The following is an 18,673-nucleotide window of genomic DNA, read 5'->3' as shown; positions in this document are numbered from 1 at the left end:
AACAAGATTGAAAGTATTATTCACGAGGAAGAATAATAAAATTATTTTAGATTTTGGTAAATAGCTCATTTTCTTGGTAAATAGCTCATTTAAAGTTGAATTTAATGTCGGGATAAAACGTTAAACTTTGGGGTCAATAAGTTAGATATTAGGAGTAAAAGTGTTCGGTGACTTATTATATTTTTTAATTAAAAAACAAATTAAAATTATAGGACATTAAAAAAAAAAAAAAAAACTAACCTTAATTTAGACAAGGATAATGTACACGATTTAAAATTTTAAATATGTGGTAAGTTTTTCAAAACATTGTCCACTACTTTATGTGGCTAGAACCTGTACACATTTTTGTACGTAACAATGGCTGAATAAATCATTTCAAGGTGAGGCATTTAATAGTGGTCCCCTGTGCAGCCACGTATGATTAAAAAATGTGAATCTAAATTCCACATGAGCATTAAATTAAATAAATAATCGGACTACAAAATCGTTCAGAAATTTCGGTCCCCGTCCACTATTATTACGTTTGACCGGAAGGTCTCTACAATTAAAAATACTAGACAGCGGAAACGACGCCGTTTAAACTTGCACTGAAAAACACCCAAAATAACAGAGAAAAAGTACCCGTAAAAACTCCGCCTACCATTCTTTCAAACTTCTTCCGCCGTACCGGAAAAATCCACTGCCGTCTGTAACAGTCCTCCGGTTAACCTGCTCAGATATCAAAGAACAGCTTCTCAAACGCCTTCATATGTTGAGTCTGGAGAGAAATGGCCACCGATAAGCTGCCGTCGTCGGAAGCACTCGGGATTACAAACGACAATCCCTCGTACGCAATTCCGCCGGGGCCCATAAAAATCGGCCGGCCCCACCCGAAATCGGCGTCGTGAATCGGAAGCCGAACCCAGCTCGTGATCCCCAAATTCGGATTCCGGAAAGTATGAGCCCCACGAGCCAACGCCGATAAGTCCGGCTGAACCTCGAGATAGTCCAAAGCTGATCTCAAATAATCGTTGTCCATCTGAATCAAAGCTTCGTGGATCTTGCCAGCGGCGAACCATGTCGGTTTCGACATCAGTTCCCCTGCGACGGCTACCGGCGTCGCCGTGAAGATGACGTTACCGAAGTAGCCGTTGGGAAGCGGCGGGCGTAACCGGGCACGGCCGTCGGTGGGAATGTAGAGCTTAGTGTCCTGATCTTCCGGCAGGTTACGTGCCTTGCACGTGCACCGCCAGACGTGGGCAGAGAGCATCTCGTAGGAGCTGTAGTTGGTAGTGTTGCCGTTTTCCTTGGATTTGGCTTTGAGTAGATTGAGCTGCTCGCGACTCAATTTGAAGGTGGAGACGGTGGTCCCTTCCGGGTCGGGTTGGACCGGGGTTTTCATGGGCGGAGCCGGTTGGTATTCGACATGTCGAAAAATTGGTTGAGGTGGATCCCGCGCTCGGAGAGGGCTCCGGTCGATGAATGGTGAGAGCTTGAGGTCGAGGCCGCGCGACATGTCGGACCAAGTGTTGATGAAGTGGAGACCAGAGAAGCCATCGGCCAGGTGGTGTTCCATTCCGACACCGACCGAAACTCCTCCACATTTGAAGTGAGTCACCTGCATACAACGAAATCAATCCGATTATTCTATAATGAGAATTAGGGGAGCAAGTCCCATATTGGTTAATTCGAAAAATAATCATGAGTTTAAAAGTAAATAATATAACAGTACAAAAAGAATATACAACAATAAATATAAACAATCATTTCCATAACAAAAAGCAGGAAAAATAATGACGCTCAGAAAAGTAAAGCAACGACAAATAGAAACGAGGCACGGAATGTGTGGTACCTGTAACACCAACAACGGATACGATTCGATTCCGCCGGAATAATCGACGGCCGGAATAAGTTGTCGGAGCCGTAACGTCGGCGTGAAATCACCGAAATCATCGATAATCGCCGTCGTCTCAGCCTCGACAAGAAGCACACCTTCAGCGTTACAATCGATCTCGATTCGACCGTCCTCATCGCGCCGTAACCGTGCAGCCATTGGATAGAACGGCACCAGCGCCTTGCTTAGGCCATCCTTGAGAATCTGACTGTCGAAGAAATTGGAAGCACCGGTTGGTCGGTAGAAGTAGACGCTCGGCGTGTGGATACTCGGCACCACCAGATCGACGTTCGAGTTCCAGAGACTCCGGCGCGGTGTCTCCGCCGCTGGTCTCACCATCGTCGAATCCTTCACGGTGATAATCATCTTGATCGTTTTATCAGCTGATCGGCACTGAGAAACTGAAATCAACAACGACGAACGACGCCCTGAGACAGTACCAAAGGGAGTGAGCGTATAAATAAAGGAATCGGAAACCGACACGTGTCCTTTTTACACACAAGCGTTTTTTCCGTGGATAGAATATATAGACGGGAGTTTGGTAGCGACGACAACCTAACAGCACCCAGATTAAACGGTGCGTTTTCGCGTCCTGGCAGAGCCTTATTTTTTAAAATTTTCATCTATTTTATTAAAATACTCCTTTTAAATTCTAGTCCTAACTAGATATTTTAAATTACATTAATTAGAATATAATAAGTAACAGAGACATACTATAATATTTCAACACTTTTTTAATTAATAGAAGGCTGACTCCTTTTCTTTTGGAGTCTTCAGGGCCTTCATACCATGTGAAAGGAACATGATTGTCCATAATTGTATGATATTGTTCACTTTGAGCATAAGTTCTCGTGACATTGCTTTAGGCTTCTCAAAAGGCCTTATACCAATGGAGGTAATATTCCTCACTAATAAACTCACGATCTTCCACTAAATTAACTAATGCGGGACTCACTCTCAATAATCCTCAACACACTGTTGGATAATGAAAGTCCCACATTGGCTGATTTAGGGAATGATCATAGGTTTATAATACAAGAGTATTATCTCTATTGGTATGAGACGTTTTGGAGAAGCTCAAAGCAAAGTCATGAGAGTTTACACTCAAAGTGGATAATATCATATAATTGTGAAGAGTCATGTTCGTTTCACATTGTATCAAGGCCCTGAAGTTAGTCATGCCAATAAATTGGTAAATTCTCATTATGGTCTATCTCTGTTCCTTATTATATTCTAATTAATGTACATTAAAATATCTAAATATAGTACTCTAATAAATCTTAAATTTATATATAATTTAAATATTGAAAATTTAATAGACAGGAACGAGTGAAGGTTGCAGTGTGGAGGTGGGTCGGGGGCCGTGGGGTGTAAATGCAATGAAATTTATGCCCAATTTGCAATCGGATGGCAATTGGTTTTACACGTGCCAAGTTCGATCCGTATTAAATAAATTTGGTGGCATGGTATTGCCTGAAAAGGAAATATCATAAAAGAAAAATAAAAACAATAATAATTTAATTGTAGTATTTCCTTTAATTTTAAGGTGAACTATATATGAGCACCCGCTATATTCCCATAATAATTACGATAAATTTGTTTGAGGGAGAAACGACATAAATGAAATCGTAATCAAATAATATTTTTCTCTTTATAATTTGATTTGTAGTATATTTTATTTTATTATCAAGATTTAGTTAGTTTATATTTTCCTTATTTGTATGTATTAGTTGGTGTTTTGTATCCTATTTAAATATGGTGAGTATTGAACATTCTATCCCAATTCTATTTTTCACTCGGTATTGTTTTTATAATAATATTTTCAAATCTATTCACAAAAGATATATTTATATAATCTCGAGCTTTTTCTTTTCTTGCTTCCTTTGTAAATTGGGTTAAAAATGGTCTGGATCGAATTAAAGACATGCATCGTTGAGAGGTCGAGGGGTGAGATTAGGATTCAACCCAATTTCTTCTTATCTTCTGATAGATCAATCATTCTGTTTTTTCTCGTATAAGCTGCAAAATCAATATTATTGAAAAATAAATAAATAAATAATTGTTATTAAGATGTTACATTTATTATTAAATTTACTGGATCCGCTGCTCCTCCTGCCCTTCCCTCTCCTTTACAGTCGAGCAGTTTCTCCCCTCTCCTCAAACTACAACAAGGGTTTCACTCCCTCACTGGTATGGGTATTCCCCTCGCTACTGCACTCATTCAATCCTCAAGAAAGCTCTTACCTAACCTACTTCACTCATTCAATCCAAGAAAGCTCTATTCCATTGTTGGAACCTTAATACTCTGTCTGTCTATTCTACTATATACGTGAGTGAGAGTAGATTGTTACCTTTCTAGTATATTGAACAACAAAGCAAAGATTGACTAAAGATGAATTATCTTAACCTTATTAAACCTAAAGAACAAGTAAAGACTAAAGGCAGCCTGAGAGTTACTAGTCTTTGAATAAACGGAAAGAGGGTTAGAACCTTTTTTCTTTCCCTTCATCATTCTCCTTAATGAACTCGCATATTCAATACTTGCCCTATGCTTTCTTTACGGTGGAGACTAAAAGGAAAGAGGGTCGACTCAAGCTGAATGAGACTGATTGAGCTCTGTAAATGGAATAGGTGTTTGTTTACTTACCTCCTTCACGAACAAGTACCTCAATTTTCCCGTTAAAATTAAAAAAAAAAAAAAAAAAACAAAGAACTTATCCATCATATTTATTACCATTATTATCTTATCCTATCATATGTATGATATATACATACATACATACATATATATACATACATACATATATATATACATACATATATATACATACATACATACATATATATATATATACACATACATACATATATATACATATATATATTGTGGCTGGAGTTGAGAGGCTATTTTTTTAAAAGAAGAGATTGGTTGGTACCGACTCATTTATTGGCCATGCAAATTGCATAAAATATCTTACAATTTATTTTTATTTATTTTTTATTATTTAAATAATGGTGTCTCGGATAATATTTTATTTTATTTGTAAAAAAAAAAAGTACAATTTTTTCTTTGACAGTTTAGGATAATGTTTCCATTTCCATGGACAATAAAGTTTTTTTTTTTTTTTTTTTTTTTATGCTATAGTTTAAATATCTTTAATTTTCATAAAGTAAGAAATTTAGAAGACCATTTAAAATATCATAAATAATTAATTATTATTCAATTTCTTTATATATTAAAGTTCATAGGTTAAAGTATTATAAAATTTAAGATAAGGACTAAATCATACAAAATTCATGAAATAAATTATTAATATTTGTTAATAAATTTAAAAAAAAAAGCTATTTAAAATAAATGTTTTATGTGACAAATTTTGTAATTTCCTTATTACGGTCCAAACCCATTAGAGCCTGTGATCCAAAAAAGCCCACAAGTGGAAACGTGGCCCAATTCCTGATATGTTTGGGCCTCAATGGGCTGAAATTTAAAGATGTATGGGCTGCACAGCCCATAATTTGAAACTGAATACATGTGCAGGACACGTGCCGTACCTGCTTCATTTCAGTCGGAAAATATCGGGTATTGAATTGATTTATCTTCATACAATAAATAATTAAAACCCAACCGAAGGGTCTAACATTTTCGAAGGAACAAAAAAAAAAAAAAAAGAAAAAAGAAAAAAAAAAAGACAACACTAAAATATAGTTCTCTCTTCTTCCTCTCTCCGCTGAAACTAGTGTTCGAAGCGCTTGGCGGGTGAGGGGCTCCCTCAATTTTTGTTTGTTTGCTTTCGTTTCTTCTAGTTTGTTTTGTTTACTGAATCTGATTGAATTTGATCGTGGAGGTATTTCTTGATTTTCCGATCTCTGTTTCTTTGGAGTTTCTTTTCGTTCATATGATCTGTTTGTTTGCCAAGAATTTGTGGAGGCATCATTCTTCGGTCGCTGTTAGTTTTGATTTTGATTCTGACTTGATTTGGAGGGAGTTTCCGAAGTATGTATGGATGTATGTTGTATGTTGTATTTTCTTTTGTTTGAATCTTGTGTCTGCTCTGAAACCTAAACGACAGTTTGGAAGATGGAGGGATGGTGTTGTGAGAAATGAACATTTCGATGTGTTTTAGTTGGAAGTTCGGAACCTATTGGTTTTTGTATTATTTTTCTTGAGAAAATGCATTGGGACGGACGGATACCGTTTTACTCCGATTAGTCTCTGACAATTAGATTGATCCTTTCAGTTTTTCCCCCTTCCCCTTGGAAATGATGTGAACTCTGCCTACAAATGATTTTTCTGTGAGGGGGTGACCTTTTGCTGATTCATGGTTTTTCTCTAATTCCAGATTGAAAATGGGGATATATCTGAGCTCCCCCAAAACAGAAAAGGCCTCGGATGATGGTGAGAACGAAAGACTTCGGTACGGCCTTTCCTCTATGCAAGGGTGGCGTGCAACCATGGAAGATGCTGTGAGTTTTCCTTCTACTGTATCCGTTCCCTTCGACGTTGAAGTCTGTGCCATGTTATTGTACTCAGTTGTTCATCATGCACTCTATTGCATACTGCCATCCATTCAAATTAATATATCATAGGATGAACCTGCTTTGGACTATATTATCTGTAGGAAGTTGCAATGTATGCATTTTGAAAACTTCTGAATAGAATATTCTATTCGGTTTATCTTTTTGTAGTGGTACTGTATGTGCTGTCACCTGTGTTCTTTATAAGCACTCCTCTTGGTGCATTGGAACAGAGAGTTTGCATCATAAGATCTACAATGCCATGAAAATTTGGGAGTTTAGTTTTATGTTTAACAACTCTTGGAATTGGGTGGAGCAAAATGATCATCAGTCTTACACTTTTAATAATTTCCAATCATTTGGGAGGCTTCTGTCTGATGCGTTACTGGACAGTGCCTGCATTTTATTTGGAAATCTACTACCTACTCAAACTCACTGTAGCTTGCTGTGGTCTGTGGAGATGGTTCATCTGAAATTGAGATTGTTGTTAAGTTTGGGAGTGGAACTATCTTTTGAATTCTCCGAAACTGATCTGCATTCTGCACATTTTAAAAGGAGCAATATTTGAGTTCTGTTATGTTGTGTGTTACATATGGATTGTTCCGATCTCACCCTACTTAAGTTTCAGCATGCAGCCTGTCTAGATTTGGACACATCAACATCTTTCTTTGGTGTTTATGATGGCCATGGAGGTTAGCTTCTGTCCTTTGAGCAGCATCTCTCTCTATTTTACCATCAAATATTTGTTGATTGATATGTACTAGCACTTCTGTGATGCCCTTTTTTTTTTTCTCCCCCCTACAAATTCTATTAAAATGCAGGTAAAGCAGTTTCTAAGTTCTGTGCCAAGTACCTTCACGGACAGGTGCTCAAGCATGAATCATACATGGCTGGAGATGTGGGAACTTCATTACAGAAGTCCTTTCTCAGGTTATTAGTCCGCTGGCTTTGTTTTAGTCTACCCAGTATTTTAGATGGTTATAGTCATTGTCCTGGATTAAGTAGGGGGAAATCTCTTTATTTTATGGATCACGATGAAATAACTAGTGCATCATGTTTGTTTGGGCTTTCTACTGTCATAGTCGTTGACAGTTTTATAGTTGTGGATTTCATTTGATGCACTACTTATTTGTGACCATTTGGTAACAAAGATTAATTAAATTGAAATAAATAGGGGCACAGTCTCCAAATCCTGATATAATGTGGTTTTTGCTTCCCCTCTTCCACCCTTGTTGGTTGAAAGACCCGATTTTGTAAAAAATGGAAAGCCTGCCTCCTTCTTTTGACAATCTTAAATGGTGCAGAATGGATGAGATGATGCTTGGACAGAGGGGATGGAGAGAGTTAGCTGTTTTGGGAGACAAAATGGACAAGATTTCTGGTATGATAGAAGGATTTATATGGTCGCCCAAGAGTAGCGAAGCTAACAACCAAGTGGACAATTGGCCTGCGGAGGAGGTATTTTTATGCACAATTCCCGGTTGCTATGGTGTATTTACTTTCCTTTTCTGTTTTGAGGTGGACATGCGTTTGTAGAAGAGGTAGTCCCCCTCTTTCCTGTGTCCAGTTGGATGCAATTTGCAGTTTACTAACTGTATTTCTTTAGCATTGATTTGTAGTAACTTCAGTTTGTTTTGCGTTAAATTTGCTATGAAACAATTGTACATATATTGTTGGGCATGGATTCAATTAAAGTGAGGAGGTGATATTGCTAACTAGGGACCTCACTCTGACTTTCATGGACCAAATGCTGGAAGCACAGCTTGTGTTGCAATCATTCGAAATAACCAACTTGTGGTAGCAAATGCTGGTGATTCTCGCTGTGTCATTTCCAGAAAGGGCCAGGTATTTCTATCAGAAAGACATCTCTCATTTGATTTACATGTGCTTAACAGTGACATATATCTTCCTGATTAGGAGTGTGAATACAGTAACCAATTGAAGTATTATCATAAAACCGATTAGAGGTTTTGAAAAGTAATAAGAAGTCTGAAGATATAACCGATTGGATGTGTAAATATGTGATCGTTAACATATCCTTATATATTTCAACTATTTTTGTTCTCATTTCCTTTGCCCCAACTTATTTCGTTTTACTTTATCTGAATATTGGTTTTGTTAGACGAATAGCCGGTTAAATTTCTATGTCAGTTTGGTTTAATGTCGTTGAATTCGGAGAGAGGTGAGTTGGGATAGGCAGACTATTGGATATGCTAATTGCAGAGATGATGACTAACTCTCAATTTCTGTTCCACTGCTTCTTAATCAGATTGCTCCGAAATTTCTTGCCGGAAATACAAGTACTTTAACTCTGATTAGTGAATTTGCATAACAAGCTGTGAGTGAAGAATCATTAAATGTATATGAATATAACAATTCTGATAGTATTACCGAAATATGATTCCCTTAGTGTCATGAAAAGCACCACAAATTAGGCAGAATAATTTGAATAATCGAGATATTTTCATGGGCGTCTAGTGCTCCACCTAACATCTTCTTCACAGGCATATAATCTATCTAAAGATCACAAGCCTGATCTTGAGGTTGAGAAGGACAGGATTCTGAAAGCTGGTGGTTTCATCCGAGTTGGTCGTGTCAATGGAAGTCTCAACTTGGCACGAGCTATAGGTGCATGCTATCTATGTCTTAGTTCTAAGATTGAAGTATACTTTGGGGAGAGCATGTGCCTAGGCTATGGGGGCATACTTTCACAGTCGTTCTAAATTTGGACTATAAATTGAGAATCTCCTTCCGTGGCTATTATTTATTTGGTACCATGTTTTTACAGGAGACATGGAATTTAAGCAGAACAAAAGTATGCCTGCAGAAAAGCAGATTGTAACAGCCAACCCAGATGTAACAACTGTATGTGTTTAACGTCTTCAATACTTCCGCTAGGGTGTTAAATATTTATATGGTTCTTTTTAATTATTCTTATGCAGCAATTTTCTTGTTCAAGATGAACTCATCAGATAATTTTTTTCCTCATTCTTATAGTTTAACTGATACCATTTTGGAAGTCAATTATTAAATTTTGGGAATTTACATGATTGACATTAGTTTTGGTGGTAGTATATGATTTACTGAAGCCTGAAGCTAATTATTCTTGGAAGGATTTCATTATTTTCTTTTTAATCCCTTTCATTCCTTTCTCTTGATCTCTCTCTTTGTTTTTTTCTTTTCGTAATTAGGTTGAGCTTTGTGAGGATGACGAGTTTCTTGTAATTGCCTGTGATGGGATCTGGTAAGTTTGAGAATATGTGCTTTTATGGGCTAAATAATCCCTCTAAGTTCGAACCACTTAGCCCTTTGAATTATATTGCACAAGCACGTACCCGATCACTATCCTTCTGTAATGATGTGATGGAGCAATTTAATTGATAAAGTCTAATTGACTTGAAATAATTTATGCTTGGGATTTTAATAGTCCCACTTCTACTTGTACTAGCAGGAAAATTCAGCATTGTAGTTCTGAGACTTCCTAAACTGATAACATTGATGTTCTTCCTATGGAAGCAACCTATTCAATGAGTATAATGTTAGATGTGCATTTATTTGGTTTTATTGACTGTACAAAAATGTAAACCACTGACCATCTCTCTCTGCACAGGGATTGCATGTCTAGCCAACAACTGGTTGACTACATCGGAGATCAACTAAAAACAGTAAGTTCGTGTTAAGACTTTTTATTAGTGGTTAAATGATAGGATCATACCGAGATTAATCGAGGTGCACGTAAGCTAGCATAGACTCTATATACTGATTCCAATTTGTCTAAATATGCAGGAAAGCAAACTCTCAGTTATTTGCGAGAGAGTATTTGACAGATGTTTGGCACCTTCAGCTGGTGGTGAAGGATGTGACAACATGACCATGATCTTGGTTCAGTTTAAGAAACCCTTCAACCCAAATGCTGCTTCTGCTGAGGAGCTGCCTTCATCGTCCAATCAACTTAGATCTGATAACGAAGGCTCTTCTAAAACCGAATAGACGATACGAATATACAACCAATGACACGGGCTCTCAGACCAGTGAGGAGTGGCCATTGATGCTGTTTTTAGATGAAGCTCACCAATCAGTTCGAGATCTACCAGTGAGTACATTGTTCTCATTAATGCACTTATTTTCCATTAGTTGATTGCTTGTCAAGGAGTGAACTTGTTTTGTAAAGTAAATTTCTCTTTTGTGAAATCCTGACCACTCTCGTTTCTTTACTGCTAATGTTCATCTCGAGGGGATCGTTACCTGTGCTTGCATTTTCACACGACGTTATGACTCATGTATGGAAAGTTGAAAAAATGAAGAACAAAAGGGTATAAATTGTATTTCTTCTTGAAAAGATTGAATGAACTTGATCTCGACCGATCACTTATCCTAAGCTCGATGGGTAAAGAACTCGTATCGTCCTAAATTTTTGGTTGAGTTTGAGTCATAAACTTTAAATTTTGTGTTGAGTAGATTTTTTAACTTTTGAAAATGTTCCATAGTTCTTTTCAATTTTGTGTTTAATTTTGATAGAGATTTCATATATTTACATTTTAGATCTTTTCATATCATGGTGGTGTGGTTCACACGTTCATCCACCTTTTCTCAATTTTGCTAAAAGTTTAATTTTTGTTTTTTTTTTTAATGATTATTCAATTAATCTTATTTTTCTTCCCTTTTCAATATTTTTGTTTAATTTAAACGGCAACTTATGATCATACTTAAAAAAAGTTTATAGACTCTTCAAAATTTACGTTATATTTAAAAAATGTCCTAACTTGACTTACCCAACCAATGAACACCCTTATATACTAACATGGTTAGATTGCTCGAGGTTGGTCACTCTCCTTTGCAACAATGAATCTTAAAATTTAGAATAAAGTTTAAATATTTCAAACAATGGTTGAACTTGTATCCGGTGGTTATTAGGTCAGTCACGTTAGATAATTTTTGGGTCCATAGATGTTGAGATTGGTGTGAGAACTGAACTGGAGAAAATGAGATGATTTGAGTGGTGCTAACTTGTTCGAGGACAGGTACTATGGCATGGTCTTGTCAACCAAGCTAGCAGGGCTTGGACATGCAGTGTTTTTGTTTATGACAGCAGCCAGAGACAGGGTGAGCTACGTTTATCTAGACGTGAATGCATCAAGAGCAAGGCTTTTTCTTGTCTCAAACATTTAAACCAAATGCCTCTAATCTTTGATGCCTTCAAGGCTCATTTTCTTGATTTGGGTACCATGAGGCCCTATCGCAGCCTTCTCAGGTAGCCCATTCCTCAGCTCGACGTTTTGGTCTCGAGAAATTGAAGGAGGTTGTAGAGGAGAAGTATAAGAAAGCGGGTGACTAACTCCTCTGAACATGGTAGAAAATTTATGTTTAAACAGAGAATGACAAGTGAGCGTAGAGAGATTTCTTTCTCGCCACCTAAACAGGGATGATGAAGAGTATTATATTCTCCAACTCCGTCCCACCCGTTCATTATATTGGATCATTGAGTTTGTTGAACACTCCTACAAGTGTACTTGGCTAATTTAGAAAAATATAATTTGAAACATAAACAATTAAACCGTATCACAACCTTTGAGTTGATAATATATATTTTATATCATGTTAGCTCACGATGTCCAATTCAAACTTAGCCGATAGATAACACACGTCGGTCGATGCTAGTTTTATCCTTATCCATGGTGGCTAAACTAAAATGAAAGGGCATACTATCATATTCCATTCTTTTATCTTTTTAGGAAAATTGGATTGATTTGATTATTAATTTGTTTAATTAGACATAAATGGACAAAATTAGCTTGAAGGTTGATTTGATTATGACAATTAATCTAATCCACCTTGGTTTAATCAAAATTATGAATAAAGTATAATTGTCATTTTATGAAATTGAAGTGAAGGTGACCATTTTTAATTTATAATAAGATAATAGTATGCTATAAATATATAATTCTCACATTCTTTTTTCTTAATTTAATTTTTTTTATTTTTATTTATACATGATCACGAATAAAATTATTAGAGGTTTACATGGGTTGGATTTGAAAATTTTTATGGACCAACTCAAAAAATTTTACCGAGCAATTCGAATAAAGTTTACAACCCAACCAGATTGAGTTACATTGAGTTGCCGAGTTATTCTTTTAAAATTTTATTTATCCACGATGTTATATTAATAATTAAAAATTAACCTTTAATAATTTTAATATTTAGTAACATTCTAATTACGGCAATCTTCTATGATTTATGTTAATAAAAATAAATAAAGAACATAATGATGGTCATATATTAATAAAATACTGTTATAGGATATAATTACTTATAATTAAGAATGATTTAATAATTAACTCAAAAGAAAAAAAGGCAAAGACTGATTTAATAATTCCAAGACACCAATCATACCATTTAATTGCATGTTATATATTCTAATTTTTTTTTAACCCATTGGGTAAATATTAATATATTTTTTAAATATATTAAATTACAAGTTTAATCATGCATTTTATTTATTAAATATCGATTTAATGAAGTGTTTTTGTTAAAAAATTAATTGATCTATTATATATAAAATTTGATTTATGTCTAATAGAATCCCTAAAAATCATCTATTAGACACAAAATTTACTAATTATAAATTCTTTAAATATAAAAATTAAATTAAATTAATTTTTTTTGAAAAATATTTTTAAAATGAATTATTATTTATTTATGTACCATAAAAAAACATATATACAATATAAATAATACACAAATCAATTATCGGATAAATATTTAGAATTTACAAACTAGCAGACTCTAATTTATAGTGTATTAATAGATAAAAAATTTTATAATCATTTAATTTTTAAAATTATTATTAGTAAATATTGTCCGTTTTTAATCGTTACGTAGGGTCATGCACACCAAAATCTGATAAAAAAATTTTAAAACTGGTATACACTCCTGACAGTAATTATATATATATATACACACATTATATTTTTATCCATGTTTATTCAGAATTTTTTTTAGAAATATAAAATTAAATGTCCTATAGGTTTCTAACATTTCTACCAAACTTATCCCTAATAAATCAACTAATTTTACAAAAGGTTTAAAAATGTATCAATTATTTATTAAGTAAATAATTTATTAAATACAATTAAACTAATTTTATTTATTACGTAATAATTCGAATTTTCAGACCAAAATTCGGATCTCAAAGGCATAGTTTAACCAAAATTACAGAGTTGATTTTGATAAGTTGAATAATTTTATCCAGCTCAAGGCGCGTAGCCCCCACTGACGCTTACGTGTCAGTTGACGAGTGGTTTGTCATTTCCCTTTCTGTCACCGTCTCTCTCTCGATTCGTTGCTTTCTCCAGCAGGAAAGTCGAACAAAAAATTTCCTGTAAGTAAACCCTAAAAACAATTTCGTTCCACTTTCCCTTATTTTCTTTCTCCTTCTCTCTCTCTCTCTCTAAATTCTCTCTCTTAGTTTCCCGTTTGATTTTCATACTCGCAAACACAATCATGGCCGTTCCGAATTTCTCATCATCCACTTCCAGATAAGTTTTTCGCTCTCTGAGCTCTTTTTTGTTCATCAATGTGGCTCCATTTCTCGGCCCCACCTAGGGTTCTGTCTCTTCCCTTCTCACAGTTCACTCCTCAACCCTACTGTTCAACTTCAAACCCATTTCCACCTTGTTGCCTCCAATGAACTAGTGGGATTCTCTTGTTTTTGCTTCTTTAATCTGAATCCTGGTTGATTTTCACGCCGCCCCAATTTTCGCTGAAATGTCAGGCCCTCCGAGAATCCGGTCTATGAATGTGGCGGATTCCGATTCCCGACCGGTACTTGGGCCTACCGGGAACAAAGCACGAACTGTAGAGACTAGAAAATCCGGGGTGAAGCCATTGAAGAAGCTTGAAAAGCCTCACCAAGAAGCTGAATCAAAGGACAAGAGGGTGCCATTGTCGCCGCCTCAATGTGTTACTACAGTGCCATCGGTTTTGAGGCAACAGGACCGCCACCAGGCGATTCTTACCCTCTCGATGAATGCATCGTGTTCTTCTGATGCATCGTCTGATTCGTTTAATAGTCGAGCATCTAGCGCTAGAGGTACGAGGCAGCGCGGTCCTAATTTGAGGAGAAAGTCTAGTAGTTCGGTAAAGAGGGCTGAAAAGGCCGTTGAAAAGGTTGGTGCTGAAAGTGTGGTGGCGGTGGCGAATACAGTTGGTTGCTTAGAGCCCAAAAAACGATGCGCTTGGGTAACTTCTAATACAGGTACTGTGTGTTTAAGTTGGTTGAATCTGCTTGTTCATTCTACTCGGACCATTTTTTTAATGTTTGTTTCTGTTAGCCAAAAATAGTGTCTTATCTTATCAGCATTGCTCTTTAGTCAGTGATACGCAGTGTCAAGTTGATTAGTAGATGAGGGAATGGGTTTCATTATATCAATATGGGTTGTAGATCGATTCTGTTCATGCCCATAAAGGACTATAGTTATCAAATTTCGAGACTTTGAGTAAGCAATGTACAATTAAATCTTTGTTTTAGGTCTATTGAGTTCTAATTTGCGGTGGACTCTATCAGATTCTTTGCTGTTCTTATCATTTAATTTTCATCATATTGAGTGTTTGATTTTCGCTTCATTTTTCGTCTTCCTCCTGATATCTGATATGGCTCTTCATTTTTCACCGTGCCCTGTATACTCTAGGGGAAATCATTAGGATTGACGGTCGTGATGTAGTTGCCACTTAGAAGATCTACACATTTTTTGATCCCTTGACCATGAGAATAGAGTGGATGCCTGAATAATTTGCCATACTCTAGTGACCCTTTACTGCTTCTCTTCATTCTTTTTCATATATGATAGGAAACTTCAAACTGAAAGGGCTGATATATGTGTTATGTAGTTTTAGATCTTTTAGCCTCAAGTGACATTTTTTGTTATTGACGAGTGGTTGTAATGTAAACATTGAATCCCATTTAGCTTCCAAACTTTGTTGAGCCCTTTATGTATCAAGATCTCATATTTCGATATTTGTTCAACGAATGGTATCCAAAATAGATTTATTGATTATCAGCGGCCCAAGAGTAGTTAAAGAAATAATATGGTAAATTATTTAATGTTCAATGAGAATTGTTCACATATTTTCCCTCGACAAAACCGTGCAAAAGTTATACTCAGAAGGGTGTGGACTATCAAATTTGACAAAATGCATAAATATCAAATTATCTTGCTCATCTCTTGATTCTTAAGCAGATGCATTATGCAATTTACAAATAGTCATCTCTCCTCTCTATCTTAGTGACTTTTCCACCTTTGCTTTCCGAAACAAACCCTTCTCATTCAGAAAATGGTAACCAACTACTTGTTTGTGGGTCGCATCATCGTTTATTTTCTTGAGGCTACCTATCTCATTCAGACTTTAGAGTATTAGCTTTATCTTTCTAAGAACTGTTCAAGTTTGGCTGGGGCTCTAAAGCAGGATTGTTTTTCCTTCTTTGCTAGATCCATGTTATGCTGCTTTTCATGATGAAGAATGGGGAGTTCCAGTTCACGATGATAAGTGCGTAACTATATGATGAAGTTTCAGATTTCTTATTTCAATCCTTGCATCAATCTGCATTCATCAACTTTTCCTTTTAATCACTAAAAAGATCGCCACTTGCAGAAAATTGTTCGAACTGCTTTGCCTATCGGGTGCTTTAGCTGAACTTACGTGGCCTACCATCCTCAAAAAAAGACATCTATTTAGGTATCAGTTTACTGCTGAGTTTATTATTATTTCAGAAGTGAGTGTAGTATCATTATATCATTGGCGTTTGGCTGGTTATTAAGTATGATATTTCCAAATTGATATCTGTTTTTTTTTTGTTTGACTTAACCTTGTATAATCTGTACTTTAAGGGAAACCTTCTTGGACTTTGATCCAAATGCTGTTTCAAAATTAAACGAGAAAAAGATGGTTGCACCTGGAAGTGCTGCTACCTCTTTACTGTCAGAACCCAAGGTGCGAGCTATCATTGAAAATGGTCGTCAAATGTGCAAGGTAGATGCTAACTCTCCTTTAAACTTGTTTATTCGTTTCTTATGTTGCATAAAACGGACATATGGCCTGTGCTGAATCTGAATGCGCTCTGTTTGAGAACTCTTGTCTTGTCTTGCACCTATACTCCCAAAGATTTTTAACTTATCATATCTCTTGTCTTTCCATTGCAATGCTGGTCATTGTTGGGTTGGGTTGGGTTTGGTTTCTTTGATTTGTTTATATGTAATGGTTACCCTGTCTAATCTCAAACCAATCAAAGGAGAGAGAGAGAGAGGGATGGAGGGAGAAGAAATGACTATGACTCTTATCTCTTCTTCATTGTGTTGTAGGTAATTGATGAATTTGGATCCTTCAACGTGTACGTTTGGAACTTTGTCAACCACAAACCTACCATCAGTCAATTCCGATATCCCCGGCAGGTTCCTGATAAGACGTCGAAAGCAGAGGTGATTAGCAAGGATCTCGTAAAGAGAGGATTTCGAAGTGTGGGACCAACAGTCATCTACACATTCATGCAGGTGGCTGGGTTAACCAACGACCATCTCGTCAGTTGTTTTAGATTCCCAGAATGTATCGAGACAACAGAGAAAGGAGAAAGAGATGGTGACATCAAGCCTACTATCATCGAGAAAATACCAGAGGCTCTGAAAAACTTGGAACTATAAAGAAGAAGCCATGGTCGCCCTTGAACCTTGCCTCAGTGTAATTAACTTCCAGAGTTCTTTTCTTCTGCCTTTTTTGTAATGTCCTGTAAATTCCATGATGGGGTAAATGTTAGCAATATTTTGTGTATAAACTGACTTGGATACAGAAGACAGCTAGAATCAGTTCTGTAAGTTTACTACTTTAAGCATGTGCTTGGTTATTGCATTTAGAATTACATTTTGAACCAGGATGCTGCTTCCTCTTTTAACTTCTAGCATGAGTTATCATTGTCGATATTCACTTGTTTTTGAGGAGGCATCCTTGGTGGACTGAAGTTTATACACTTTTTGTAGTGAAGAGCCTTATTTTTCTTGTACTATTAGGTGACGTTGGGATCTTGATCGTCTCGTATGTGGCACGAGACCAAGACGACAAGGCACTGCACGATAGTGTTGAAGGTTGAAGGTAGGCCAAATGGCTGTTTGATTGATATTCAAATGTTGTGAATGTGAAAATTTAAGCCTCAATTTGTTTTGTATAGAAAATTGGCAATGAAGCGATTGTTTATCCTATTCTATTATTGTTCCTTTCCTCAACTTATTTGCAAAAAAATAAAGGAGAGCCTCTGTTATGAGTCTTCTTTTGTAGGTGGAAAGTAAAGGGGCCCTTTTTTATGACAAAATTTTAGTTTTTTTTTTTTTTTTTTTATTTATTTTAATTATTCGATGTATTAATAATTAAAAGCTCTGTTGCCATGAAAAGTATGAGAAAGTGAATAATGATTTGTGGTGATTGTGACTTATCATAGGTTCTTTTTGAAAGAAAAAATGTTGAAATTCCCACCCATCATGTTAAAATTATACTAAAAGAAAATACATCAATTTTGTTTTTATTTTACTAAAATAAAAACATTATATAAAAAACATAGCAACGTTAAAACGGCTCAAATGTAACAAACAATTGAATTCTGTCTCTGTATAAGCTTGTGACTTAATTCGCTAGCGCTAATTTGATTCCTGACGATGATTATTCATGAAGACTATCACAAAAGGACCTAGAGCTTCAATTGCCTTTTTCGTTTCACCGCCATCCGACGTGGATTTCCGATTGAAATGAGTGCTGTTTTTAATAATCTTTAGTATGCATGTCTTTTCTTCCCTACCTTCTCAGTTTCACAATTTCATTGTCTAAACTCCCAGATAACATCCAAGCTAGGCTATGGAGTTTACCCCTCTTTTTGTCTATCATCAACCATTTCTTCGTCAAAGGTGCTGCGAGCAAGTTAGCAGAGTGCACCTTTCCAATTTTCTGTAGATTCTTTTATTATTTGTTCTGATTAACTACTAGAGTCTTACTTTTTCGAGTCAAAATGAGGATTCAATTCTATTTTAACCTCTATAGTCCCACAACTCACCACTGGCTCACGCCTCGACTGCATAGCTAACGATGATTTCAAATCAAAATAGTGTAAAAAATGCTTTTCAAGAAGGCCGAGAGTATACTAATATAAAAATTTATTGCACATGCTTTTTCAAAAAAGATATTATTAATCACACTTAATCATGAATGATTAGTAAATAATATTCTTAACGTAACTCACACACAAACATT

At 35.9% G+C, this 18,673-nt stretch overlaps 3 protein-coding genes across 5 annotated transcripts; 2 read left to right on the top strand and 1 right to left on the bottom strand.

The window, feature by feature from the left end:
* Window positions 1-373: 373 nt before the first annotated feature.
* LOC111778307 (shikimate O-hydroxycinnamoyltransferase) lies at window positions 374-2,372 on the bottom strand. The gene is made up of 2 exons (XM_023658043.2): window positions 1,832-2,372; window positions 374-1,597 (listed from the first exon to the last, which is right to left on the bottom strand). Exons 1-2 carry the CDS (start codon window positions 2,237-2,239, stop codon window positions 713-715), a joined length of 1,293 nt encoding a protein of 430 aa, XP_023513811.2. The 5' UTR covers window positions 2,240-2,372; the 3' UTR covers window positions 374-712.
* A 3,141-nt stretch (window positions 2,373-5,513) lies between these two features.
* LOC111778685 (putative protein phosphatase 2C 60) lies at window positions 5,514-10,602 on the top strand. 3 transcript variants are annotated; one of them, XM_023658653.2, is made up of 11 exons: window positions 5,514-5,630; window positions 6,214-6,337; window positions 7,017-7,080; window positions 7,210-7,318; window positions 7,693-7,846; window positions 8,108-8,233; window positions 8,893-9,016; window positions 9,177-9,253; window positions 9,580-9,632; window positions 9,999-10,053; window positions 10,175-10,602. In XM_023658653.2, exons 2-11 carry the CDS (start codon window positions 6,221-6,223, stop codon window positions 10,376-10,378), a joined length of 1,083 nt encoding a protein of 360 aa, XP_023514421.2. In that variant the 5' UTR covers window positions 5,514-5,630; window positions 6,214-6,220; the 3' UTR covers window positions 10,379-10,602. The 3 variants fall into 3 exon arrangements, with proteins under 3 accessions (XP_023514421.2, XP_086975377.1, XP_086975376.1); XM_087119251.1 differs by having other exon boundaries at window positions 5,533-5,630; window positions 6,112-6,337; XM_087119250.1 differs by having other exon boundaries at window positions 5,605-5,718.
* Window positions 10,603-13,789: 3,187 nt separating this feature from the next.
* LOC111778684 (uncharacterized) lies at window positions 13,790-17,309 on the top strand. Its single transcript, XM_023658652.2, has 5 exons — window positions 13,790-14,645; window positions 15,877-15,934; window positions 16,040-16,123; window positions 16,276-16,417; window positions 16,747-17,309. Exons 1-5 carry the CDS (start codon window positions 14,156-14,158, stop codon window positions 17,080-17,082), a joined length of 1,110 nt encoding a protein of 369 aa, XP_023514420.1. The 5' UTR covers window positions 13,790-14,155; the 3' UTR covers window positions 17,083-17,309.
* The last annotated feature ends 1,364 nt before the right edge of the window (window positions 17,310-18,673 follow it).

The sequence above is a fragment of the Cucurbita pepo genome, chromosome 17 (genome assembly GCF_057944985.1).
Source record: "Cucurbita pepo subsp. pepo isolate OVF chromosome 17, ASM5794498v1, whole genome shotgun sequence".
Classification (NCBI taxonomy): domain Eukaryota; kingdom Viridiplantae; phylum Streptophyta; class Magnoliopsida; order Cucurbitales; family Cucurbitaceae; genus Cucurbita; species Cucurbita pepo.
This window is presented reverse-complemented; position numbering and strand designations above follow the sequence as displayed.